Genomic DNA, 27,892 nt, shown 5'->3' with positions numbered 1-27,892 from the left:
GACGCTGTGTACTCTCAAATAAAGAATGTGCCGTGCGTGGTTGTGTATGTTTGTGTGAGAAAGAGAGACACATGTAAGCCATCATAAAATGAGATGGCAGTGCTAGGATAAAGATTGTCCATGTTTGGCACTTCAAGAGGGTGTGAGTCAGGGGACTGAGTGAGAGCGCATGTTCTTGTTTGAGCATTTGCAGTTTCTAATGAACCACCGGTTAAATGTTGCTATTTCTGGACATAGGTTGTCTTATTCTAATGTAGCTGGTGGGTACATTTGTATACCAAACTGCCACTATGACCTGCAGATGACAGTCCTCTGCACTCACAGTATGTGGAGGCCATGATTTCTCTCTGTTGTCTTGACGTCTTCACCGGTCCTCTGACTCGGAGCAGCTCTCCAATCTCCAGACGGCAGCGGCTCTGCTGGGCCCGCCTCAGCTTCTTTAGTTCAGCAACTGGATTGAAGCCTCCCTGATCCCCATCACTGGGTTTTCCCCCTGATGGTGATGACAAATTAAAATAGATTATTACACAATGGTTTGTGGTAATAAATGAATGTATAATAATGAGTTTGTGAAGCACCTTTAAAAAATAATCAATAAAGATGCTAAACTTTTAAGCTGCAGAAATGTGTTACTTTTATATAAATATTGGATAAAATGAAATGGGTCGCTTGTGTACTACCGCAGTTCTCCTCAGCTGTACTGAGCTTTTTAGCCTCTTTTAACTAATTGTTTCGGTTTTCTGGCCCCCAAACTTTGCTCTGATTAACCTCGTTACCCAGATATCTTTCCTAAGAGTCGGTCGAGACCAAATCAGACCTAAAATTGTAAATGATTTGCTAACCCATCTGTCATAACAACTTTATAAGGTGATCATTTCTCAAATTAATTAATGCAGCTTTAACTAATTCAAAGTTGAATATGGTATGGTTGAGGGAATAAAAGAATAATCCCACAATGTTCAGTACAAAGAATCAGATTTTTTTCTGATCACGTCTTGGTGTTCTGGCAGGTTTACAGAAAAAACGCACACAAACTCAATTGTAATCATTTCTTAACCCTTGTATTTTGTTAAGGGTCAATTTGACCCATTTCAGTTTTTGAGTTGACCAAAGTACTGGTTAACTTGTAATTTTCTTCCTGAAAATGTGTGACTTTTCCTCATTTAGGGTGATGAACTGGAGTGTAATATCTGAACACTTAGATGTGTAGTGGAATGTGTGTGCAGAGTTTGTATACAAAGATGATGTTTTGACCCAGACACTTTGATGTGGGTAGGTATCTGTTCAGACCGAAAGAAAACTCTTTGATGCACTTTAATTTGATTGCATTAGTTTACATATTGACTGGCTCTGAACACCCATTTAGAACCAGGTGTGTGTCTGTGAATTAGGAGGAGGAGTTAGCTTTCTCACGCTTGTCCTTGTCAGTGCTGTAATGTCATCTCTCTGAGACATCAGCATTTTAGCTCTTCATATCCCCACCAATAGAGAGGATCGTACTGGACATGACCAACTTGAAGGGAGGCGTGTATGTCAAGAGACATGGAAGCCACTGCATCAGATTGACTTCTGGTATTAGCTGCAGTGTACAAGTCAAGGTGAGAAGCAACTGCCAGTCTGTGGGATGAAGAGAATGGAAGGCCAATCTTTCGAGCAACAATGTCTCTGGAGTCATTTCACATAATATCTCGGGTGATCCTATTTGACAACCATGACACCAGAGCTGGTGGACGTGAAAGAGACAAACCAGCTGCGATCAGAGATGTATGGGATAAATGGGTCGAAGTTCTTCCTTTGTTGTACAATCCTGGGCCCCATGTTACTGTAGACGAGCACCTTGTTCCATTCAGTGAAACAAGAACTGCGTGAATTGTGTGAAACACAAGAATTACATCTGCAGAAAGCACACAGTTACATTCTGCCCATCATGTGTAGAGCATTGAGAATGTGAGGAGAATATTTTGAGAAAGGTTTTTTAAAAAAAAAAGGTGTGATGAGGAAAAAATGTTAAATATAGTGTTGGATTGTTGGATGTTGAATAAAAAAAGTTATTGTTGTATGTCCCTTTTCTAAATGTTCATGTGATCTAAATTGAAGTTCTTATTGGTTTTACCTGGTTCTTTGACTATTTTGAGTGTATTTACACAGTAAGGGTCAATATGACCCTAAATCTAACTAACGTAATTTCTTTTCAACATAATACAAGGGTTAATAATGCCAATCTAATCATGTAAGAGCAAAAAAGATTACAATGTTAAACAAAAGGCAACGGTTATTGGATGTTTACCCCAACATTACATTTAACTTTCAAACATAGAAAATGTATCACTGTATGACTATCACATGTACACAAGGCACAACATTTAACCATGACAAGCTCGAAATCCACAGAACCAGCCTGAAAATGAAGAAAACTTAGAAAGGGTCAAATCCAACTGATCAACAACAGAAGGCCGTATCGTGAAAATAAACGTAACAATGTGCCCGATAAAGCAGGCAAGAAGACGACTGCAAGCCGATGCAAACAGGGATGTAAAAGAAGCCGTTTCAATGTATATTATAAAATATTATGAGATAGAAATGTATTGAACACTCCTCAAGATTACACACATTCAGTGAGAAAGACAAACAGAACTGTGCTTCTTCAGAAGAAAAATCTAAAGCAGGGGTGTCAAACATACGGCCTGAGGGCCAGAATCGGCCTGCTAAAGGGGTCCAACGCGGCCCACGGAATGACTTTGTAAAGTTTGAAAAATGTTCAATAAAATGCAATTTTTATTTGTCCACTAGGAGTCGCGCAGTCCTAATAAGTAGCAGCCCCTATGATGGGTAGACTAATATAAACCCCACGTGGGAAGCTAGTGTGTTGGTGTGTTCACATCACCTTTCAGTGCTCAATGAATGTAATAGGCACCACTATCAGATTCATCATGGCAAAAAATATGATGACAACTGAGAACAGAGAAGAAATTAACAATTAATTAAGAAATGAATTGCAGGTTTGAGGAAACAGCAGTCTGCTTCTTCTGGTGACTAATACAGAGCATAACTTACAACCATGCTAACAGCGAGATTCATAAATATATACTCACATTTAGCAGGATGCTCCTCTTCTTTAAACAGGTCATTTTTCCAGCATAGGCAGTTTATTACGCCAGTACCATCATCCACTGTGAACAGAAAGACAGACATGTGTGTGAGATGTAAACAAAAAATAGGGCTATATAAGACATATGTACATATTTTCATACAACATACAGAATAGAAGAGAGAGATCTGTGCTAAAGTATATGCAGACAGTGGGTTAATTGTGGTTAACCACAGTCTCTCCCAGAAGGGGTGAATCAGATGGCAATGCCCTCCCTGTGTGTATGTGTGTACCTGTGTGTGTGTGTGTGTGTGTGTGTGTGTGTGTGTGTGTGTGTGTGTGTGTGTGTGTGTGTGTGTGTGTGTGTGAGAGTGAGGTGGGTTAGAGTGGGGGCAAGGGCAGTGGATTAGATTTGTATATTTATTCTATACAACCAATGTATTTATGATTAAATTGTTTATAGAGCACAACATTATTAACTAGAAATTGTTTGCAAGAGCACAAAGTTAATTTTCTATGCCCCCGTACCCCCCCTACAGGTCCGAGGTCCACCCACCATAGCCTCACAAAATCCTGTTGATAGTGTTTACTGAAATATCAGCAAACAACATATGTTTTTTCCATATGGAGACACACCAAGATTACCTCCATAACAGAAGAAGTCTTCTCTTTCTCTCTGGTAAACCACTGTCCCAAGTACATCAACTTTATAGATTGGATGTGAGTTGTAGAAGTAAATACCTGTAAGACATGGATGCATACAGAACAAAGATAATAATATCAAACTAAGCATCAATGATAACATTGTCAACATCAGGTATCAGTCAGTGAGTCAAACGGTCAATTATTTCTGTCTTCAAGGGTCAAGTTAAACCTAATTACTCAAAGTTGTGACAAGTCACACTTTCATGATATTGATGTAAAATGGTAAATGAAATGAAACAAAAACAGGATAAGTTTTAAAAGGAAGACATACTAAAAACGTCCAATAAAGTTGGGAATGAGCTTACAAAGTATTTGTAAGCTACCTTGCTAACATGACATTTACAGTGACTGACATTAGTTTGTAAATTGCTAAATTGGTTAGTTTGGTCGTATTACTTCAGTTCAGTTAGCTTTTGGGCACAGATATTCAGACCTGTAATGTCACTTGTGAAGGTTCAAATGTAAAGACCAAGGATACAGTTAGTAAATGAAACAACGTGTTTGTATAAATGAGGTGTTATTACCTGGCACCTGAGTGGACTCTACCATCTGCAGGATGTCTCTGACATACAGCCTGGTGAAGGCAGAAAAGATCGGGTCCAGACCCCACAACATCGATGGGGGCTCTTCCGCTGGATCCATTGTAGCTGGCTGCATTTCATCATGAAAGTTTATTTATTATTTTATTTACCTCTTGTTTCGACGCAGCGAAGAAAGTTAACTAGCTACTGTGTCTCGAGCATGAGTCTTGAGAAGTTCCCAAATATTGGTCACGTGACGCGTTGTTTACTCATGTTAAATAAGTATGTTATTTAAGGTGGCGCGGCGATATGCACGTACAACATCTTAGTAAGGTTCAAGTTTCAGAATAGCATTAAAACATGTCTATGTTTAAAAGCGTTGTATTAGCATTGTACTGTACGTAAAGCGCGTTCATGTTTCGCAATGGTGTATGGGACATGTAGTTTCAGGGACACAAAGGAATCTAACTGTAGCTCTTATTGAAGCGATGGTGGCAGATTGGACATCTACAACGAACATGTAGTACACATATTGATTATGTGTCATAATGAAAATGTGCTACAGTGTCGCCGTGAATGGTTTAAACATCCCCCACATGAGTTGCGCTTGGTCTCCCATACAGACGAGGGCAGCAGAAGACTGGAATTATCCCGCCAACTGTCAAACACGAGGAGCACGAAGAGAAAGAACCGCAGACGCGCGCACTCGGGTACGCGCACAGACACTAAATCCGCTAGATTACTAAACCCGTCTCACACCAGGGGAGGATGAATGTTTTTTTTAACCGTTTTAGCTATTGTTAATATACGGACCAACTGTGCCCGCTTTTAGCCTCAAGGAAACTAATGCATTTGTCTGTGGAATACAACTATTTGGGAGGACGCCTTACTCATCTTTTTTTTCTTTTTGTTGAGAAAGAGTCTCACAGGGTTGTCGGGCCAGTGGGTCGTCAGTAGTTGGAACAACAACGAGCTTCGCTTACTACTTTGCATTAAAATAAAGTATTGCTTAGGCGGATATTAGATGCTAGGACACGTCTACGTTAACCGTTAGCTATTCATGTAGCTGTTAACAATGACCCAAAGAGAAAGAGCTATTCTCCGGACTGGCCAAAACGGTGTCAAAGGCTAGGCTAGGTTAGGTTTTGATCTCAACTATTATGAAAGCTACACTCGGTGGTGACCAAGCGGATATTTATAACTAATGTCACATCTATTACTCCAAATACTTATTGTAAAGTAAACTGTTCAAGGAAACCGACACTATCTTTTGGCGTTTTGACGTTCAATTCCTTTGTCATAATTTTTAATTGAATGACCCAGGATTCAGTATGTCATTTTTTAATTTCCGTAAAATATTTAAATTGGGATCTGAGAGGAAGAAGAAACAGTACGAACACGTGCGCAGGGATGAAAATCCAGAGGAAATATGGGACATAATAGGTGAATTGGGAGATGGAGCCTTTGGAAAAGTGTTCAAGGTAAGAAATGTGTCCTTCAGAGCTGCTTTTTGTAGACAGTAACCTTTCCTCCATTTGCCATATTATGGCAGACTTGTGTTTTCATGAAATGGGACGAAAGTCGAGTTTTGTAACCTCTCTGTGCGCAACACTCCTTTTTGAAGCCTGACATAAGGTATCCGCAGTGTCACCTCGGTCTAGTATTGCTTTGACCCCACGATCTTTAAACCAGTGAACCAGCACTGTGGTGGCGGTGCTGTCACATATGACTGCTGAGGTCCCTCCACAGTTGTCCAACATACTTGAAGTATGTGTATGTGACAGACATCCAAATGTCTTCAGATTCAGTGCTGTGAACTGACTTCTTTAATAACTGGTAACAATGGCAAGAAAAGCTAATAATTTACAAGAGTTAACATTATCTTTGTCTTGTATACATACAGATATAAACAATGGCTTGACCCGTCAGAAATGGGGCATTCCTTCCTTCCACCAGCACTGTTATGATGCTCATGGATGATGTTTTTAGAAGGTCCAACAAGCCTGCCAAATAATTCCACATTTATATTTTCACAAGGCTGACCCAATGTCAAAGCAACCCCCTTGTCATCATTTTAATAGTTTCATTGTTCGGTTTGACCCTAATGCATAGTTGGAGCCAGAAGCTTAATTTGCATGAGGAGTGACAGTAGATGTTATCACACGTCTGTGGCTAATGAACACACTTTGCATGGTCTGTTTTGTTCTTTGTTGCCAAATACTATTTTTGGACACTTTGAAACTGTTGGACTAAGCCAAGATTTCTAGCCGGTGTTACTGTTGTTCATACTTAAATTAAGCCTAATCTTCTTGCACAATGATTTAGTCACAGGCTGCAAATTGTCCGGCATTCCAACAGCAAGCTTCACATGATCTAGATCTACTGTTCAAGAAAGGAAAAAGTACTTTTTATCATTGTGATTTCTTGGAAGTGGTTCATGTTTGTCCTAATGACAGTGGAATTTCAGAGTTAAGCTGAACGAGATCTACAAATAGGAAATTGCAATGCTATGTGTATATATCTGGGCTTTTGGCCATACCAGTTGTAATATCCCACTGCCCTAATGCATCACTGGGATAGTCCACACTTCAGCGTCCATTCATATTGAAATAGAAGCTGTCTGTGAATCATAATATTTTTTTAAATGGCGTGTATGACTGACCACGGAACTCGGGTAGGTCATCAGGAAGTGGCTGCATCCCATATCGCAGTGGCGACTTCATTGAGCACATCCTGCCTGCAGAAAAGCCAAAACAAACAGGAGAAATTTCCACTTTACCAAGATGTATCTCATGTTCTGCTAACTTACTCATATCTACAGCAAGGCAGACCGTGTTTTTTTTCATCTTCATGGTTGTGTGAGGTGTCTGTTGCAGGTCTGAGGTCAAGACAAATTAAAGTCCAACATAAGCCAAGTTTGGCCTTCTATGAGTCTTTTAAGATTGGGTGTTTTAACCTGAGAAATGAGAACAAACACAAATCACTAACCGTGACTTGAATAACTGACTTCTTTGGCCATACAACAGTCTAATAATATTCTCATCCTACAGGCTCAGAACAAACAGACGGGAATTCTAGCTGCAGCCAAAGTTATTGACACAAAGACAGAGGAGGAGTTGGAGGACTACATGGTGGAGATTGACATCCTGGCCTCCTGCGACCACCAAAACATTGTCAAACTGCTCGACGCTTTCTATTATGAGAGCAAACTCTGGGTAAGTGGAGGGAAGAGCTCTGGAGAGAAAATGTCATCACTGTTTCCTGTGTATTACCACCCGTGGGGAACATATGGACCTAATGCAGCAGTTTGACTGAGCAAAGCTTCCTTCTGAAATACAAATTAGACTAATCTTGATATTATGATGAAATATCCAATAAACTTTTAGCGCTGTAGCTTGTGCAGCCTAAAACTCAGACAAAACTGAGAAAAAATGTTGTAGTAAAAGTAAATCCCACCTACCCCTCCGGTAAATCTGCTCTATAAAATCACAGGAGAAATACAATTTCATTGAGTCTTTGCTGTACGCTCTGTATTCCTGTTGCTATGATAATGGCAACATAGGCACAGAGTGGGCCCTCTCAATTGTATCTATGCATTTTAACCTGCATTGCAAGACTTTTGCAGTATATGCAAGTTCCTTTTCTTACTGTAGTATTCTTATCAAAATGTGAGGCCAAAGTTCAGTTGAGCAGCAGAAATGAGAATCTTCAGAGCTGTTAATCATCATACCAGTTTATAATCCATCTGCTTTTGATAGGAGATAGTTTTGGCCCTAATTCACCATCGAAATTTGTCTATTCCTTGCAACACAATCTTATTTTTGTCACACCCTTGGAATATCAGTGTTGGGCTACGGTAAATATTGACTAGTGTGTCGATATATTGCCTTTTTACCTTGGTCCTGGAGAAAAACCTTGTGTTGGTAGATATGGATTACCGGTTTACAGGATGGTCCAACCTAGTAATTTGGGGTTTTCTCTTTCCTATTGCGTACACTCTATAGAATATATCCATGCTAAGCAAATAACACTTTTACTATGGTAAAATACTCAAGTGAGTCAGTACACAAGCATTTAAACAGTCAGGTCATTATAATCTCTCATGGTTACCTGAGTATTTAATGTCAGTGCATTTTATTGAGCGCTCGGCTCTTTTCCTTCCGATTGTCCACTGAACAATGCCCACAGCCTGATGGAGGTTGTCTGTTGATTTCTTATCTCAGCCTGTGTGGCACCTGTTCGTGCAAAGAGGAGAGAGTGTCCAAGACATTTCCTCCTAGAGATGAAAGGCTTTATTCCACATAATCCCTGGACGTTTAGGAGCTGACTCACTTTATAACTGCATAACTCAATTGTTTCCCTTTTGCTGTTATGCTACAATTTCAATTGCACAGCAACAGGTTCTATGCTATAGGCTGTGTTGTTGCTAACATTTTAATCCCTTTAGACCTTAAAAAATGTATGTTAGCTCATATGCAGTCTCACATCCTCCCTCTATGTGCCACATGGATGGATTAGAAAGTTTGTGGGTACACACTTATCCATGTATTTGTGTGTGTCAAAGTAAACATGTGGAAGACGAAGCCGCTGGCCCGTGGTTCCTCTCTGCCTGCTGCCACTCTGAGAAACCACTGTGGGGACCATTGTACAACAGCAGAGCCATTAAAACAACAGCACGCCTACTGAGAGACACTAGAATGGTGTGCGTGTTGAATAGCCAAGACTGTTCTGAGACTTCAGCCATTGTATGTCGTGTAAGGGCTTTGTTGCTGTAAGTAGAACAGCCTTGAAAAGCTCAACTGAAGAATGGAATGCCATTGAACCTCGGTGAGAAGTTAGGAGTTAGACTTTATTTTTAGGAAATAGACTCTTAGAAAACTTTGTCACGTGATTTAAAATGCACGCTGACCCTGTAACATGAGCCTTAACCAACGTTTAAACCATAAGTACTTTCTCAATGGTTACAAAATTCCATAATTGCGGCTGTACTTCCTCTTCCTTTATGTGTGACAGTTTGGCCTAATGTGTAGAGGAGTGAGTCAACATCATGCTAGAAGTTCAGCCTTGTGTCTAAGCTTAATGAAGACCCTCTCCTCCAGATGCTTTACCTTAATCATACTCAGCCCTGCCTGAAGTGCAGTGTCCATAGACACTTTAATCCTATTTACAGAATAAGACCTCGGTCTGGCAATATAGCTAGCTACCTAGCAGCTGTATGAAACCTTTTCCACAATGTGGCCCCAACTGGGCCAATCCTCTTACGGCAACAGCCATACTGAAAGCTCCTAAATGCCTTTAGGGCTCAGATAGTTTCATTCACGCAAGCTGGGTGGATGTTCATTTTATATTGCCTTGTCAAGAGAGTGATAATGAGTCCCTTTGTTTTGTATGTATACAATGCATGTTCCAGCAGACTAAAGACATGGTTCTGAGCATTTCTCTCTGAACTTGAGAGCCTTCCAGACCCTCACTATAGATTTGACAGGTCACTGGGTGCAACCAGATCATTACAGTCTCATTAAGGCCTGCACGCACCTCTGTTTGAATTGTATTTGTTTTTTGCATAGATCATTGCTAATCTCAAAATAATAAAGACTTTGATGCGTGCTGTTTTACGAAAGCCAATTCCTGTTGCAAGTGTTGGAAAAACACATTGACTCTGTTCCTTTTTCCCCTTGTTGGCAGATCCTCATTGAGTTCTGTGCAGGAGGGGCTGTGGATGCAGTCATGCTAGGTGAGTCAGCATTTCCACTTTGTATACAGATTGTAACATCAAAAATAAAACCGTTCACAAAGCAACACTAAACAGCAAAGTGAAAAAATAAAACAATTTAAAGAGATTATTCGGATTGTTGGAAGTGGGGTTGTATGAGGTCCAGACTACGAAGCCTCCGTGTTATTATTTTATTACCTTCATAATAGTTTTGAGAACCAACTGGAGATCAGAAAAAGGAGGAACAAAACGAGAGGCGAGTCGTCGATGACATATTTTCCTGTTACGTCCTTGATGGGGACGCATTAGCGTTTACACTACGAAAGATATGTTGTCAAATGCATCCCAGACCATCTCAGCAAGTGTTTTGAGTGGCATCACAATGCGTCTTGGTGGGGTTTTTTCACTAGCATTTAGATCCATCCACTTGTGATCCAATCGCCAAAGACGCATGTTGATGCCAGTTGTTAACAGGGTCTATGTGTACTCCACGGTCAGGAATTCTATGCATGTGTGATCCCCTGTAGAACTGGAGAGACCTCTGACAGAGCCTCAGATCCGGGTGGTGTGTAGGCAGACTCTGCAGGCCCTCGTCTACCTCCACGACATCAAAATCATCCACAGAGACCTGAAGGCTGGAAACATCCTCCTTACGCTGGACGGTGACGTCAAGCTGGGTAAGGGCAAATGAAAATCCAGCTGTTAACACCACAAAGTACAACATTTTAATGTAATGCACACAGGGTATGGGAGAAAGTTAAGAACTAGAGTGAATTTTATTGCTCTCGTACATTTTTCCTGGTTCAATTATGCAATCTTTTTTGCTGTTCTAGGGAAACCATAAATGAGTTCACAGTCTAGCAATGTAGGCTCTGTGCCTTTTGCCAGAGACTCCATGTATTTATCTTGGGTTTTCCCAAGATTTTACTGCTGAAAATGGAACAGGAATGTTCTGTACAGTGATACCATACATTTATAGCCGCTTTCACACATGCAAACCAATCACATGGTTAGCTTGAGTTATCTAAGGGTGTTGGTTTTCATCATTCACACACAGCTCTCTATCAGAAACTGTCGACTCGAGGTATCATGTGGTATCGTATGGATCAGAAAAATAACTTAACCACATTGACATTTGCCACACTCTTTTTATGCAAGAAGCTTACACTTTCCCATGATCCTTCTCATGACATCACACTCTATGCATGTAAACCAGTCTTAAGAAAACATGTGGTGACATTTTGTATGAAGTAAGTATGAACAAGCTGAAACTGTCAAGTAAATATTGCAGCTTTTATGTAAAAGTCTTGTAGTTCTGGCTATTATTCCTAATAATAAATGACAGAATATTAAGTAAAAATGTAATACATTATTTTAAACATAATGACTGAAACAACTGAAACAGCAGAGCCTGAAATATCTTGACTTCTTGTCCCAAGCACAAGTCTAACCCATAACACATTTCCCATAATGCAACTCAATAGCATTTTTCACTAGACCAGGGGTTTAACAAACTGTTTGTAAAGGACCATGTGTCTGTATTTGAATGGATAGAGAAATATGTCAGTGTGTCTGGGATTTAAGAACCGTGTTAATGGGACATTCTGAGCCATTCAAAAAGAAGAAAGACAAAACAGTTTTCATTGCCGAAAAAGATTTGTTTTGTGACGAGTATCCTGAACTTGATGTATGAAATCAGTGTAATGTGCCTTTTTTAAGAAAAAACACAAATAAATTCACCATGATTTATACTACACAGTCGCTCTGATGCAGAGCCATTGCAGACATCGTAATGTGAATTAGTAACCTTTGTGTACAATAACAATTGTTTGGACTTGCTGCTCAGTGTGTTAACAAACATGTCTACACAGCAGATGCAGTAACATAGCTTACTTGGTGGGGTATGAGTCATTTCTGCTCCAGTGAAACAACACACAACAAGCATTTTGTCCAGTGACATGACACACAGAGGTGCCTGTGCACCATGCCTGCTGGGATACTGAGGAGTTGTTACTCACACAGGACACAGACATTGATGATGTCATCATGTAGATGTAAGAAGAATGTTCCAGATGGTTTCTTGGGCTGCGTTATTTTGTGTTTATGTCATGCAGTGAAGATTAGCAATGGTGCCGCTCAAGGGGACAGTTTTCCATTTTGTTTTTCCATTTGGAAAATAAATGACGACAGTGGTGTTCCTCTGACAAATATCTTTGTTTGTCACATGTCTTCCAGCTGACTTTGGTGTGTCTGCCAAAAACACCAAAACCCTGCAGAGAAGAGACTCTTTCATTGGAACGCCTTACTGGTGAGTGGAATATAAAACAAAACATGTTTTCATAGTCAATAAAAACCCATGCGTACACTATTACTCACTATCAGTTTCACCTTTGTGGTAAAACATAGAATAAACATCTGTGAACTCCATATTAGTCATGGGACAATGTGAACATTTAATGTGAGGGATTTCCTGGCCAAAATAATGCTGACAATTTTTAAAATGGCGCTAAACATACTGGAATCATTTTACCTTACATGTTGTTAAGAAACAAATATTGTTGTTTCATCACAGATCACGAACAAACAATCTTAGTTAAGGTAATCTTAACGTCCCCCTGCATACATAAATAATAATAATTCCTGTATTTTTAAACCAGGCTCTATTTTTCACTGTTCTACCGCGATAGAGAGATAGACACCACGGTGAGTCTTTTCTATCCCGATCTGCAATGAAATCCTGTATCATCCTTTAGTAAATAATTATAATTAAATATGTTAATTTATCATCTTTCAAACTATTGTCTCAATCTGATTACTCTGTATTTGTGCGCATGCATGTAAACAAATTCAGAAAAATGAATAAAATGTTATGTTCAATTATTTTATTGAATCATAAAATACTCAGTACTTTTCATTTGTAAAGTATTTCTTCACACAGGAATATACAAAATATATTTATTTTATATTGACTATTTTATTTGTTTATTGAATTAATACAAAATGAAAACATGCTATGTCGTGATATATATCGTTATCGAGATATAATATGGGCTTCTGTATATCAGGTTAGAAGATGTTGGCCATACTGCCCAGCCCTACAATCTCCATCTCTCCTTCCCTTCTTCCAGGATGGCTCCAGAGGTGGTGATGTGCGAGACGTCCAAGGACCGTCCATACGACTACAAGGCGGATATCTGGTCCCTCGGGGTCACCTTGATAGAGCTGGCACAGGTTGAGCCGCCCAATCACGAGATGAACCCCATGAGAGTCCTTCTGAAAATCGCCAAGGCGGATCCTCCAACTCTGATGCAGCCGTCACGCTGGTGAGTCGCAGCGTGGAGCTCTGGGAAGAAGGTTAAATATCGAGAGGGGAAAAATTAAGTATGATCTGATACGATCCTTTATCCTAACCATCTGTCAAAAACAAAAATAGGTCACATTAAGTGTTGAGTTATATCCAGCATTTTAAACTGCATCTGTAAATAAAGTTGCACAATCACAAAATGCTGCTAAAAGTTCTGTGTGAAAAAGTGAAAATAAAAAGAAGCAGCAGTAATGCATAACGGAGTCATGTTGTGTGCTTTGTATTTCTTCCTTCAGGAGAGGAGAACATAGCTTCACAGAGCAGGGTGTTTTTCAGATGGCAGCAAAGTGCATCCATTCAAATGTATAATTTACTCCCAAGTTGTTTACCAGAGGGAAAAAGACAGTATCAGCAGATACTCGATGTGTCGGTATCTGTCATGAAAATGTGGTATGGCGCCACCCTAGTTTGAATGGCTGTTGTTTTACGTTTGCATAACTATACTTAGTGTCTTAAATATTTGCCTTTATTTGAGTCAGTTTTCATGCCATGCAGAAATCCTTCTTCAACTTCTTTCCCACTTCCACCCTTAAGGTCCCCAGACTTCAGTGATTTTTTGAAGCGCTGTCTGGACAAGCATGTGGACAACAGATGGAATCCAACACAGCTGCTCCAGGTACATTCTATCAGATTCCCAGCACCCTACCTGGCGTAGTGAGTGATAATCCTCATTCCTCATCCTATACCCACGTGCCAGCTGCCAGTTAGATCTGCGGACCTGTTTACCTGCTTGCTGTCTCGTCAGCTACTGAACCTCGTGTCCTTGCAACACTGACGCTCATCCCTGTGTTCCCAAGCTGACGTCAGCAGCGCAGGCTTTTCTTTGTCCATAAGGCTTAAGGTGCTCGCCAAGTAAGAGCCACTTGTTTACAGAGAAGCAGTAGGGACACATTACAACCCTGCAGGTAAAAGATTGTTCTGCGCAGAGGAAGGCTCGATGGGCTTGAAAATACAAAAAAGGGTTCTGCCGCCGATGAAGGTTTTGATATCGAAGAAGCTGCATATTCTCAGGCCAGCGATAAAATATGAGCAGCAGATTTCTAAACCGAAGAAGGTGAGGTTGTCGAGAGACGAGCTATTCTTTATTGTGAGGGGAACATTCCAGAGGGAGAGTTACAGAAGGATGCAGGACAAGACACTTTGAAATATTCTCCCAGTATTTGTGAGTGTTTTTTCTGATGTACTTTGTTGTGTCTTATATAGTCAAACTAGAACTGTCTGTTATACTGTCAGCAATTTATATCTCAATCTCTGGGATTAGTTGTCTGTGGGGAGTCCACTCTTTGCTGCCAACTGAGTCGAAGTGCTTTTATTGCAGCAGGTCAAATGTTGCATTTAGCACAACGTATGCTATGCACTGTGTTAACGTATACGGTACATTTAATCTTCTATTCGCGTTGTTTTTCTTTCGCTTTGCACAGCATCCATTTGTGTCCAGTGTGAAAGACAGCCGGCCCCTGAGGGAGCTCATAGCTGAGGCCAAGGCTGAGGTCACGGAGGAGATCGAAGACCACAAAGAGGAAGAAGAGGAGGAGGACACAGAAGCACACCTGGTGGGTGAACATTTACAAAAGGAACTTGCACTTTTGAGGGGAAATGATAGCAGTTGGGTATTTTTATTGCTAAAGTTTTCAGCCAGGCCTACAGAATTTGCATATGCACAATATTCTGCTCACTGCCACACATTGGCTTGTGAATCCTATTTATGACTTTATTCTAGAGCTAACAGTAGGTAAAATGTAAAAAAGTAAATTAATCATGGACAAAATATTGATCGGCCACTATTTTGATAATTAATCATTTTAGTCATTTTCAGCTTTGTTTGTTTGTATAAAACTGGATAACTTTTGTTTTTTTACTGATGGTTGGATAAAACTATTTTAATATGTTACCTCAGGCTCTGGATTATTGTCTTTATTGTCTGACATTTAGTTCAGTTTATTTGCACATATACAGGTATATAAAATAATGGTCAGATTAATCGATCATTGTAAAAATATTCATTAGGTGACACTAACATTCCAGACTTCTCTAACTGTCACTTGTGCCACTTCTTCAGGGCCACAAACGCGCCCCCTCTGATGTCAGTGTGGCCAGCTCAGAGGATGAGAAGATTCCCCTCTCTCCCTCCATCTTGGAATCAGTCCCTGAGAAGGTTGAGCCAATTATGTCCGTGCCCACACCCACTGAGCTCCCTGTGGCCAACCATGTGGTGGACACAAGCTTTGTGGAGGAGCCCGCTGCCCCTGCCGCTGAGGAGCACACGGGGGAGACTTCAAACACTCCAGTTGAGGATGTAGAGGTAGAACAGAAACTAGTGGAGGAAAAGCCTCCAGAAGTAGATGTAGCCTCCCCAGAACCAGAGACTGAACCAGAAGCACCTGCTAAGGAGATGCAGCAGCTGGAGATTACCGTTGAGGATGAAAAGGAAGTGGACACAGCCGAGGTTCCAGCCGAGGTTCCAGCCGATCCACAGAGTTCAGAGGTCACTGAGGCTCCTCAGGAAGAAAAGATGGCTGTTGTCGAGGAATCAACCGCTCCAGCCGAGGCGGAAGAGGACCGCTACAACAATCTCAAGGTGACGTTGACACTACCGGAGCAAGATAAAGTTGTCCAAAAAGAGCAGAATGGAGAGAAGCTCTCAGAAAAGGAGAAAACTGATGCAGAAGATGAGAAGACGGTTCCAGACAAAGCTAAGGACGACAAAGAGAGAGATTCAGACTCGGGGACTGGCTCAGCCGCAGATAGCAGCAGTAGTTTAGACTTGAATCTGTCTATCTCAAGCTTTCTGTCCAAAACAAAAGAGCCTGGAACTGTTTCCATACAGGTAATTCACCCAAATGTCAGAAACATTATAACAGACTTGCTACAGATGCATCGTTTAACTCTTCTCTTTTTTTCCCAGGACAACAAGCGTCATAAGAAGACGTTGAAAAAGACTCGCAAATTCATTGTGGATGGAGTGGAAGTTAGCGTGACTACATCAAAGATCATCACTGACAATGACACCAAGAATGAGGAGATGAGATTCCTGAGGTATTCACCTGCCTTCCTTTGCATGCACACTGGGCGTCAGTTTCATGCAAATATCATGTAAAAACATTGCCCAGGAACCTTAGTGTTCAACCTGACCGCTGGAGTTAATCTCGTGTTCACTATTGTGACCTGCTTTATGCTTTAAAAAAGACAAAGAATTAACATACTTTTTTTCTCTGCCACCACCTTCCCACCTCTCCAGGCGCCAGGAGCTGAGGGAGCTGCGTTTCTTACAGAAGGAGGAGCAGAGGGCCCAACAGCAGCTCAGCAACAAGCTGCAGCAGCAAAAAGAACAGATCTACCGGCGCTTTGAACAGGAGACCACGGTGAGTCACTCAACTCAGAAATGTCCAGGCTAAACCTGCTTCCGTTATTTTGAACTCATTTATGAGCTCAAACGCATACACGTTTATATTCTCCACCACACAACCTTGTGAGCCCAGGCTGCCCGCTGACACTTGGGGTTCAGAGACCAATTAATCTTCACTGTAGTCTTTTTGTTTTTCTTTCTTCAGCCCTGTCACAGCTTCACATCATTGTCTACTCATGACCTATTTTATGGTCATGGCAGGAAAATGTGGCTCAGTCAGAATTGGTTGAAGAACCAGCTGTTGCAATGGCTTCTAAAGCGTAAACAATAAATATTTAAGTTAAAACAGTCATTACCCAAACTTAATTTTAACTGTTGCATCGCTGCTTAAAGCCACATTTGCTGAAACTGTCACTATATTTAGACATTAGTGTATGAGATGGATCATCTGTGAAAACCCTGCTCCTCTCTCCCTCCAGTGATCCTAATGGCACTTAAGAGATTCCACCGCACCTGAATGAAAACAACCAATCGGAGCAAAGGAGTCTCAATCAGTGCTGGTAAACTCCGATCAAACTCAGACAAAGCAGCGCTGATCAAACGTTAATCAAGATTCTGTCAATGCATTGTCTATTTCCCGCCTCAAATGTTTTCAGAAACGTATTTAAGTTACTGTTTAGCTGGAAAATGAGAGTGTTCTCCAGCTGGAGGGTGCTCGGTTTTGGCTCTACTGGCCGGGTCACAAACCTTCTCAGTTTACAGCTAAACAGTAAAAGATTCTTGGTAAGAAATAGACAATGCAGTAACAGAACCTTGATTCACTTGATCAGCGGTGTTTGACTGTAGTTCACGAGCTGTTCAAGACTCCTCGGTTCTGATTGGTTGTTTTTATTCGGGCTCAGTGGAATCTGCATTAGAGCACTGGAGAGAGAGAGGAACAGATTTCAGAATAATAAAGTTACCAACTGCAGCTTTAACAAGATGCATTCATTAGCCCCGAACCACTACATGTAACCCCAACCCTTAACTTTCATTAACATCAACCTAATTCTTTGAATCCCCACAAAGAAGATGACAAGATCATACACACAGAATATTACACTGTTAAGTCTCTGAATATCTCTTACCAAGCCCATTGATTGCTTTTCCCTAAAGAGGAAGTCTTTTTTTGTGTTGGACAGCTTTTGCTTCAGGTGTTTACAAAAGCAGAAGTATCGTGTGTGTTTACTGTGATCAACCATCAGTTGCTATTTCTGGCTGCTTGCACCTGGAAACTAATTTGCATGAAAGCATGTCATTTTAGCTTGACAATCTGCAACCACTTTAAAATTCACTTGAAACCTCTAGCACTGGCTAATGAATTCAGTATAACTTGGCAGAGAATGTAGCTCATTTAGTTCTTTTGTTCACGCTCCAACAAGGTTTAAGGAACTGTCCAAAAACAGGCTTTTGAACAAAAATCAAGCAAAGCATGTAAATGTTTTAATGTGTTATGCGAGTAAGAAATACAGCCACCGCTGGCTGTTGGAACGCCTCGCTGAATAATTTACCTACTTACCTTTTTAAGAAAGTATAAAAAGAAAGTCTCTCTGGGAACCATCTCCTTATCGTGGTGGAGAGGTTTGTGTGTCCCTATGAACCTGAGAGCTGTGTTGTCTGGAGCCTAGTGCTCCTGGTAGGGTCTCCCAAGGCAAATTGGTCTCAGGTGAGGGGCCAGACTAAGAATGGTTAAAAAACGACTTCATGAAAGAAAGGGAAAGGAAAGGAGAGACCCTGCCCGGAGGAAGCCCGGGGCCCCCATCTGGAGCCAGACCCAGAGGGAGGGCCCGACAGCGAGCGCCTGGTGGCCGGGTTTGCCACGGAGCCCGGTCGGGCACAGCCCGAAGAAGCTACGTGGTGCCTCCCATCCATCCATCCTGTGGGCCCACCACTCATGGGAAAAACCGCTGGGGTCGGGTGCGCTGTCACACGGGTGGCAGTGATGGTCAGGGACCTCGACGGACCAGACCCGGGCAGCAGAGGCTGGCTCTGGGGACGTGGAACGTCACCTCTCTGTGGGGGAAGGAGCCGGAACTAGTGCGGGAGGTGGATCGCTACCAGTTGGATCTGGTGGGGCTTACCTCCACGCACAGTCTTGGCTCTGGAACCGTACTCCTGGATAGGGGTTGGACTCTATTCTTCTCCGGAGTTGCCCAAGGTGTGAGGCGACGGGCCGGGGTGGGGATACTCACTAGCCCCCGGCTGAGCGCCGCTACGTTGGAGTTTATCCCGGTGGACGAGAGGGTCGCCTCCCTACGCCTTCGGGTTATGGGGGGGAAAACTCTGACTGTTGTTTGTGCCTATGCCCCAAACCGCAGTTCTGAGTATTCGGCCTTCTTGGAGACCCTGAATGGAGCCCTGCAGGGGGCTCCAGTAGGGGACTCCGTAGTCTTGCTGGGAGACTTCAACGCACACGTGGGAAACGATGGAGACACCTGGAGAGGCGTGATTGGGAGGAAGGGCCTCCCTGATCTAAACCCGAACGGTCGTTTGTTGTTGGACTTCTGTGCTAGCCATGGAATGGCCATAACAAACACCATGTTCGAACATAAGGATGCTCATAAGTGCACGTGGTACCAGAGCACCCTAGGCCAAAGGTCAATGATCGATTTCGTAATCGTATCATCTGATCTGAGGCCGCATGTTTTGGACACTCGGGTGAAGAGAGGGGCGGAGCGGTCGACTGATCACCATCTGGTGGTGAGTTGGATCAAGGGGTGGGGGAAGACTCTGGACTGACCTGGTAAACCCAAACGGGTAGTGCGGGTGAACTGGGAACGTCTGGAGGAAGCCCCTGTCCGGGGGATCTTTAACTCACACCTCCGGCGGAGCTTTTCAGCTATCCCTGTGGAGGTTGGGGGCATTGAACCTGAGTGGGCGATGTTCAAAACCTCTATTGCTGAAGCTGCGGTGATGAGCTGTGGTCTCAAGGTCTTAGGTGCCTCAAGGGGCGGTAACCCTCGAACACCGTGGTGGACCCCGGTGGTCAGGAAAGCCGTCCGACTGAAGAAGGAGTCCTTCCGGGTTATGTTATCCGGGAGGACTCCGGAAACAGTTGCAGGGTATCGAAGGACTAGAAGGGCAGCAGCTTCTGCCGTGTCAGAGGCAAAGCAGCGGGTGTGGGAGAAGTTCGGAGAAGCTATGGAGAAGGACTTTCGGTCGGCACCAAGGTACTTCTGGAAAACCATCCGGCACCTCAGGAGGGGGAAGCGATGAACCATCCAAGCTGTGTACAGCAAGGGTGGGACCCTGCTGACTTCAACTGAGAAGGTTATCGGCCGCTGGAAGGAGCACTTTGAGGAACTCCTGAATCCGACTAACACGCCCTCTATGGTTGAGGCAGAGCTGGAAGCTGATGGGGGATCATCCTCAATTTCCCTGATGGAAGTCACTGAGGTAGTCAAACATCTCCATAGTGGCAAAGCCGCAGGGGTTGATGAGATCCGTCCAGAAATGCTGAAGGCTTTGGGGCTGTCTTGGTTGACACGCCTCGTCAACATTGCGTGGAAGTCTGGGACAGTGCCTAGGGGTTGGCAGACCGGGGTGGTGGTTCCCCTATTTAAAAAGGGGGAGCAGAGAGTGTGTGCCAACTACAAGGGATATCACACTTCTCAGCCTCCCTGGTGAAGTCTACTCCAAGGTACTGGAAAGGAGGGTTCGGCCGGTAGTCGAACCTCTGATTGAAGAGGAACAATGCGGATTCCGTCCTGGTCGTGGAACAACAGACCAACTCTTTACTCTTGCAGGGATCCTGGAGGGGGCCTGGAAGTACGCCCATCCAGTCTACATGTGTTTTGTGGATCTGGAGAAGGCGTATGACCGGGTCCCCTGGGTGATACTGTGGGAGGTGCTGCGGGAGTATGGGGTGAGGGGGTCACTTTTGAGGGCCATCCAATCCCTGGACGCCCAAAGCGAGAGTTGTGTCCGGATACTCGGCAGTAAGTCGGACTCGTTTCCCATGAATGTTGGCCTCCGACAGGGCTGCGCTTTATCACCAATCCTGTTCGTGATTTTCATGGATAGGATATCGAGGCGTAGTCGTGGAGGAGAGGGGTTGCAGTTCGGTGACCTGAGGATCTCATCGCTGCTCTTTGCAGATGATGTGGTCCTTATGGCATCATCGGTCTGTGACCTTCTACAGTCACTGGATCGGTTCGCAGCCGAGTGTGCAGCGGTTGGGATGAGGATCAGCACCTCCAAATCTGAGGCCATGTCTCTCAGCAGGAAACCGGTGGATTGCCTACTCCGGGTAGGGAATGAGCCATTACCCCAAGTGAAGGAGTTCAAGTACCTCTGGGTCTTGTTCGCGAGTGAGGGGACAATGGAGCGAGAGATCGGCCGGAGAATCGGAGCAGCGGGGGCGGTATTACAGTCACTTTACCGCACCGTTGTGACGAAAAGAGAGCTGAGCCAGAAGGCAAAGCTCTCAATATACCGGTCGATCTTCGTTCCTACCCTCACCTATGGTCATGAAGGCTGGGTCATGACCGAAAGAAAGAGATCACGGGTACAAGCGGCCGAAATGGGTTTTCTCAGACGGGTGGCTGGCGTCTCCCTTAGAGATAGGGTGAGAAGCTCAGCCATCCGTGAGAGACTCGGAGTAGAGCCGCTGCTCCTTTACGTTGAAAGGAGCCAGTTGAGGTGGTTCGGGCATCTAGTAAGGATGCCACCTGGGCGCCTCCCTAGGGAGGTGTTCCAGGCACGTCCAGCTGGGAGGAGACCCCGGGGAAGACCCAGGACTCGGTGGAGAGATTATATCTCCTCACTGGCCTGGGAACGCCTCAGGATCCCCCAGTCGGAGCTGGAGGATGTGGCCCGGAGAAGGGAAGATTGGGGTTCCTTACTGGAGCTGCTGCCCCCACGACCCGATCCCGGATAAGCGGTAGACGATGGATGGATGGATAAAAAGAAAGTAAATATGGCTGCATTCTAAAACCTCCCATGAGCGTTCAGTCACGTTCATTGTTGGGGAGGTGGCTCACGATTCTCACTTCAGGCTGAGGTCCACAAAACTGCTTTTGAAGTTGCATTATTGTGCACTGTCATCTTAAGATTTGGGAACAGAAAAAGAAGAGTGAAAATAACTCACTCACAACTCTGTAATTGTTAAATGGAGGTTTGCTTTGGCCCTCGACAAACATAAACCCATCCAGAAAAGTCTGAAAGATAATGACTCATCTCAGTGTGACTTTCTTCCACTTCCAGAGATCCAAATTGTTCTTCCACATTGTGAGTGTTTGTGAGTTCGCCTTGGATGCAGGCAGTTTGTGAAAGGTACAACTTGCTGTGTGAAGGACGACTTGATTCCCTTCAGTTTTCATTACTGTGGCTGTCACTAGTAACGGTGCCATTTTTATTTTCTGTATATCCATTTGTTATCCTTATCTGATGCAGTTCAGCACATGTTACTGTTTTAAGTCCATAGCATTACATTGTATCAAATCAAATTTATTTATATCGCCCAATATCACAAATTATACATTTGTGTCAGTGTGCTTTACAGACTGTACAGGTTACGACACCCTCTGTCCTTAGACCCTCGCATCGCACAAGGAAAAACTTCCTAAAAGAAACCCCATAATTAAAGGGGGAAAAATGGAAGAAACCTCAGGGAGAGCAACTGAGGAGGGATCCCTCTCCCAGGACGGACAGACGTGCAATAGATGTCGTATGTACAGGATAAACAACATAGTACAAATACAACATTTGACAGAAATTATGTTGTGTTGAAAAAAGAGAAAGTTTGGATGAATCCAAACACAGAAAATCCGGGGATGATACCCCGGATGATGAGTTAGTAACATACATTTACATAAATGCATACATATAGAGAGAGAGAGAGAAGAAGAGAGGGAGGGGAGCAGGGAGGTGTCCCCCGGCAGTCTAAGCTGATCCAAGGCAAACCTGAGCCAGCCCTAACTATAAGCTTTATCAAAAAGGAAAGTCTTTAGCCTACTCTTAAATGTGGAGAGTGTGTCTGCCTCCCGAACACAAACTGGAAGCTGGTTCCACTGGAGAGGAGCTTGATAGCTGAAGGCTCTGGCTCCCATTGTGCTCTTAAAGACTCTAGGAACTACAAGTAACCCTGCAGTCTGGGAGCGCAATGCTCTAGTTGGTTTATAAGGTACTATGAGATCTTTAAGATATGCTGGAGCCTGACCATTAATTGCTTTGTAAGTCAGGAGAAGGATTTTGAATTCAATAGTTACATATCGTTGTATAGTTTTACATCTTTATGACCTTGTGTTCTTTAGCAGTTCATGAGGTGTCTGCAACACAGAAATGAACGAGCAGTTTTTAATTGTCCCAATGTACACAGCACAGCAAGCACACAGTGAAATGTAGACTGCATTGAACCAATCCTAGTATTAGGAGCAGTGGGCAGCTACTATACAGCCCCGGGGAGCAGTGTGGGGGTTTGGTGCCTTGCTCAAGGGTAATCTGGCACCTCTAGTCCACACTCTGTACTTGGTCCGTTCGGGGACTTGAACCGGTGACCCTCCGCTCCCCAAGTCCCAATGGACTGAGCTGCTGCCGCCCATAGTTTGTCAAGGGAACCAGGGCAATGTAAAGTACATAAGGTTACCGTCAGACCTCTTAAGAATGACCCCTCCCATGTACCTGCTTCTTTAATATTTATTTTGTGTTCTCAAAAGTGTGTATTTGGTCTGGCTTCTGGAAAAATACTTTTAGATTTCTTTGGAATCTACCAAACATCTTTCACATCTACGGCTTGTTCAAAGTGCCTCTCAGATTTGACACACTTAAAGAACAACATGATCTTATTCTTTCCCAACAAATGATTTCGCTGACGTGATGTGACTCTGTGTCCTTCAGAGTAAGAAGCGTCAGTACGACCAGGAGGTGGAGAACCTGGAGCGGCAGCAGAAGCAGACCATCGAGAGGCTGGAGCAGGAGCACACCAACCGGCTCAGGGACGAAGCCAAACGCATCAAAGCCGAGCAGGACAAAGAACTCTCCAAGTACCAGAACATGCTGAAAAACCGCAAGAAAGAGGTTAGCATGTGGACCACATCACGTGTAATGTCCTTTCACCTCCCTTGCCCACAGTCAGGTCCATTAGGAGGGTGGCATAGCTTGTACACTTCCTATTTATAGTAAAGTGTTTTGATACTTCTAAAAGCAAAAGCCTCTCTGATCCGTCTTATAAGTGTTTACATAACCAGCGTTTAGCTGCTAAGTCAGTCTGCGCTGCCACTTCTCATTTATTTACTTACGTAGTGCTAATCTATCCACAGCTTTTGTCTCATTTTATTTCCATCTATTGTATCAGGATACAGGGCGAAGAGGAAGTTGGACTCTCCGCAAATCATGTGACAAACACTATCTTGAAACGTATTAAAGTGGATATTATCCAAACCCCGTCAGAGGACGTAATGAGGTTTCAGTTTGCTGTGAACTTTGAACTTTGACTCTGACTACCTGTACCTCAGCTCTTTCTTTCCATCTTATGTTAGAACAGACGGTTGTGCGGTTTTATGCAGTTTTCATGACTTTTCTTCAAACCCTCCACCTCCCTGATTTGGCAGGGTCCGCCACAGGTCCAGAGTCTATGGGTGTGTGCAGTGTTTAGTGCAATCTAGGGGTAATGTACTGTCCACAGGGAGTGGTCCTTGTTATGAGTCAGTCTGTCTTTGTGCACTTTGTGCAGCGTTCGACTGATTCGCAGCGTCTTCTTTTTTACATGTATAGCCATTGTGTTTAATGCAAGTATCTCTGCACAGTTGCAGATAAAGATCAGGCAACATTAATATTTTCACTATTATACTATTTGTAGAATTATATCTCAGTGGCGCTGTGTAGGATTGTTTCTGACTCGTGTGAGCTAAACATTTCCAATAACTCCACAAGTCCAAAAGTTACATTTTATTGTAAAAAGAAAGATGTAATCATTTAGAGCAGAGGTCTTCAACAGGGGGTCAAAACATTTTTCCCACATTTAAATACACATTAACATGAATTCAACATATTGTAGCGAACAGATAAATGGAGGCAGAGGACGTTATCTTTAAGTCAGCAATGCACACATTCAGTATTCATTGAATAGCTTGGTATTGAATGCACAATAACAATAACATATATGGTTATGCATGGCACTAGGCCCAGTTTAATATAAAACACACTTTTATACAATACAGTGTTTCCCCTAGGCTTACTGCTCGTACACACATCCCCTGAAACAATGGTAGAGGAAACCCTACAATATATACAGTAGGGGGTCCCTGCTCCATCTCTCAATCAGTTTGGGGGTCCGTTGGCTGACAAACACTGAAGACCCCTGATTTAAAGATTCACAACATGTTTTTATCTAACCAAATATTCTGCTTCAATCCATATGTGTTGGTGTTGAGCCTTTTCAAAAACAACTCTCCAGCTTGCTGCACGCACTGACGACGAGTTATATTCAAGTTGATAAAAAGAAGAAAAGACTAATTCATTTAATCAAAAGAATCACTGTATTCAAATTGAGGATTTTATTTTGAGAGTTTAAAAAAAGAATGATGTTGATGAAATCATAAAATATGACACTATTATATAATATCAATGCTTCATTCAAAAACCTCAATAGAAGCTTTGAGTGTAAAAAAACAAAGTGATGTGTGCCGAGTTGGCCGTATTAATGTGACAAATTGTAACCGTCTGGTCGATCAGCTCAAGCCGTGCTTAGTCGGAGGTGAACTTGGCAGGAAGCCTTTAGGCCAACTGCTCTAATGAGGCTTAGATCGCTGGTTATTGTGAATGGAGGTTCAGTAGTTCTCTGATTGTGTCTCTTTCAGATTCTTTGTGTATTGTAGATTCAGAGATTAATGCCTGGACCCTCATTTGTAATTTCTGTCATCCTTGGTCCAGGAACAAGAGTTCCTTCAGAAGCAGCAGCAAGATCTGGACAGCGCTCTGAAGAAGATCATCCAGCAACACAAACATGAGCTCGCCACCATCGAGAGAGACTGCCTCAACCACAAGCAGCAGCTTCTCCGAGGTAAAAATAAGAACTGGCTACATTTACCTTCCAGTGTCATTCAGACACTGTGATTAAGTTTACAATTTGGAAACTGGTACAATGGTAACGTTCATTAAGCATGAAGGTTAGGTGTGTGTGTGTGTGTGTGTCAGGCTGTTGGTCGCACCTGTTAAATGAAAAGAAATAAGATGATGAAACTGCAGCTCTAATAACTAACTTACCACTGCGCTACAAACCCCACTGGTTTCTTACTCCACACAGACAAACATCTTCAAATCCTCTTTGAGTGGTTGTTTGAGGTTTAGTTTTTGTAGCCTTATTGCATTTCATTCAGTATCGAATATAACAATCTACTTTCTAGTGAGTCAGAGTAGCAGTAAACAAGCTCTTCTCTTTGGAGGCAACCTGATATACTCCCAACCAACAGCGACTGCAGCCCCTTCTGACTGGACTGCAGCCTGTTAGCAGTTCACCAGTTGGAACTTAATCCGATGCTTAATATACCAGGAGCTGCACAAACAACACTTCACAGAAATGCTCCCTGAACCAAATCACGGGAGTCTGTAACTGTGCTGGAGCGGCTTGTAAAAGGCTTTCACTGGAAACTGAGAGATTGTTCAAAGCTGAAGCCTCATTAGGAAAGTGTATGTTTGTTTCTGATGAGGTAACTTCAGCCCACAGCTTGATGTCACTGCAGACCATCTAGTAATACAGAATGGTGTTCAAATAAGATGTTCCCTTCTAATAAGCCTGTGAATGCTTCTTCTGTGTAATCATTGAGCTTTGTCTTTTGTTTGCTTGTGTGTCTGCAAACAGCACGTGAGGCTGCCATGTGGGAGCTGGAAGAGCGCCATCTGCAGGAGAAGCACCAGCTGTTCAAGCAGCAGCTCAAAGACCAATACTTCATGCAGAGGCATCAGCTGCTGAAGAGACATGAGAAGGTACCAGCTGGACGAGGGACTTGGCCTTATTGTAGCTCTTTCACATGATTCCTCCACCTCAGAACGACCCTGAGCTGTTTCGTTTCTGTCAAAATGTCAGCATCAAAAGCTAAAGTGTTGAAGCAGTTGCTCTGGAAGCTCCCTCAATGTTGTGCTTCTGCCTGTGTGTGTGCCCTGTACAGGAGATGGAGCAGATGCATCGCTACAACCAGCGCCTGATCGAGGAGATGAAGAACAAGCAGACGCAGGAGAGAACCAGACTGCCCAAGATTCAGCGCAGCGAGGCCAAGACCCGCATGGCCATGTTCAAGAAGAGCCTTCGTATCACCGGAGCTGTCATCACCCTCGAGCAGGAGAGGGAGAAGGTCAAACAGGTGACGAGCAATATAGGATGTCGTGTACTAGAAATGAAATGAACCTTTTCTCTCATTTTAGACGGAAAGCCAAACAAAACACATATTTTCTTAAGGAACTAGAGCCTATAAAGCCTAATTGTGTCTCTCTCGACCAGTTTGCAGCCCAGGAAGAGAAGAGACAAAAGAACGAGAGGCTCCATCAGCAACAGAAACATGAAAACCAGATGAGAGACCTGCAGCTGCAGTGTGACGCCAACATCCGAGAGCTTCAGCAGCTGCAGGTAGACATCAACTTCACGTTTATTCAAAGTTTTATGGACAATTCTATCCACGATTTACATGCAGTCTAGTTTAACTTCAGCATCCCAGCCAAAAAGACAACGTTAGACACAGTGACCTGTTTTTTATATGCTACCTCCCTGTGCGTGTTTCAGAACGAGAAGTGCCATCTGCTCATCGAACATGAGACCCAGAAGCTGAAGGAATTGGACGAAGAGCACAGCCAGGAGCTGAAGGAGTGGAGGGAGAAACTACGACCCAGGAAGAAGGTAGAGAGTCTGTTCCATCAGCCTGCAGTGTGTTGTTCAAAACCCTTTATATGTTTTAAAGGCAGTTTTACAGGCACCCAAGTTATCTCTACGGTGCACTCTTATATTTATTTGATGGTAAGTTCAAGGGGACATTGTTTTTACATTGGACAGTTCCATTCTTCTTAATGACGAGGCAGTTATGTTAGCTATTGTTTACTCGATATTTTAGTTATTCAAACTCAATAACAGTGTATACTGTCGTCTAGCTTGTCGATTTCACTTTTGCCTCAGGAACGCAGTAATAGC

The 27,892-nt window shown here is 43.1% G+C and overlaps 2 protein-coding genes across 3 annotated transcripts in view; one reads left to right on the top strand and one right to left on the bottom strand.

The window, feature by feature from the left end:
* stn1 (STN1 subunit of CST complex) overlaps positions 1–4,970 on the bottom strand; it is a 9,815-nt gene extending 4,845 nt beyond the window's left edge. Inside the window, exons 1-4 of the mRNA XM_029454221.1 lie at positions 4,318–4,970; positions 3,734–3,829; positions 3,093–3,170; positions 323–493 (exon numbers count right to left, since the gene is read on the bottom strand). Of these exons, the coding sequence (XP_029310081.1) occupies positions 323–493; positions 3,093–3,170; positions 3,734–3,829; positions 4,318–4,450 (478 nt within the window). The 5' untranslated portion in view covers positions 4,451–4,970. The remainder of the gene's footprint in view (positions 1–322; positions 494–3,092; positions 3,171–3,733; positions 3,830–4,317) is intronic.
* LOC115022896 (serine/threonine-protein kinase 10-like) overlaps positions 4,776–27,892 on the top strand; it is a 25,576-nt gene continuing 2,459 nt past the window's right edge. The window contains exons 1-17 of one of the 2 annotated variants that reach the window (XM_029454040.1): positions 4,776–5,024; positions 7,365–7,529; positions 10,000–10,048; positions 10,555–10,704; positions 12,263–12,335; positions 13,156–13,350; positions 13,926–14,007; positions 14,813–14,944; positions 15,451–16,218; positions 16,297–16,427; positions 16,630–16,753; positions 23,614–23,793; positions 25,648–25,777; positions 26,576–26,700; positions 26,883–27,074; positions 27,212–27,337; positions 27,491–27,604. In XM_029454040.1, coding sequence (XP_029309900.1) covers positions 4,863–5,024; positions 7,365–7,529; positions 10,000–10,048; positions 10,555–10,704; positions 12,263–12,335; positions 13,156–13,350; positions 13,926–14,007; positions 14,813–14,944; positions 15,451–16,218; positions 16,297–16,427; positions 16,630–16,753; positions 23,614–23,793; positions 25,648–25,777; positions 26,576–26,700; positions 26,883–27,074; positions 27,212–27,337; positions 27,491–27,604 — 2,898 coding nt within the window. In that variant the 5' untranslated portion in view covers positions 4,776–4,862. The other variant, XM_029454114.1, reaches the window with a different exon arrangement.

This window comes from Cottoperca gobio, chromosome 1 (assembly GCF_900634415.1).
Source record: "Cottoperca gobio chromosome 1, fCotGob3.1, whole genome shotgun sequence".
NCBI lineage: Eukaryota > Metazoa > Chordata > Actinopteri > Perciformes > Bovichtidae > Cottoperca > Cottoperca gobio.
Note: the sequence above shows the minus strand (reverse complement) of the source record. Positions and strands in the feature narration are given on the sequence as shown.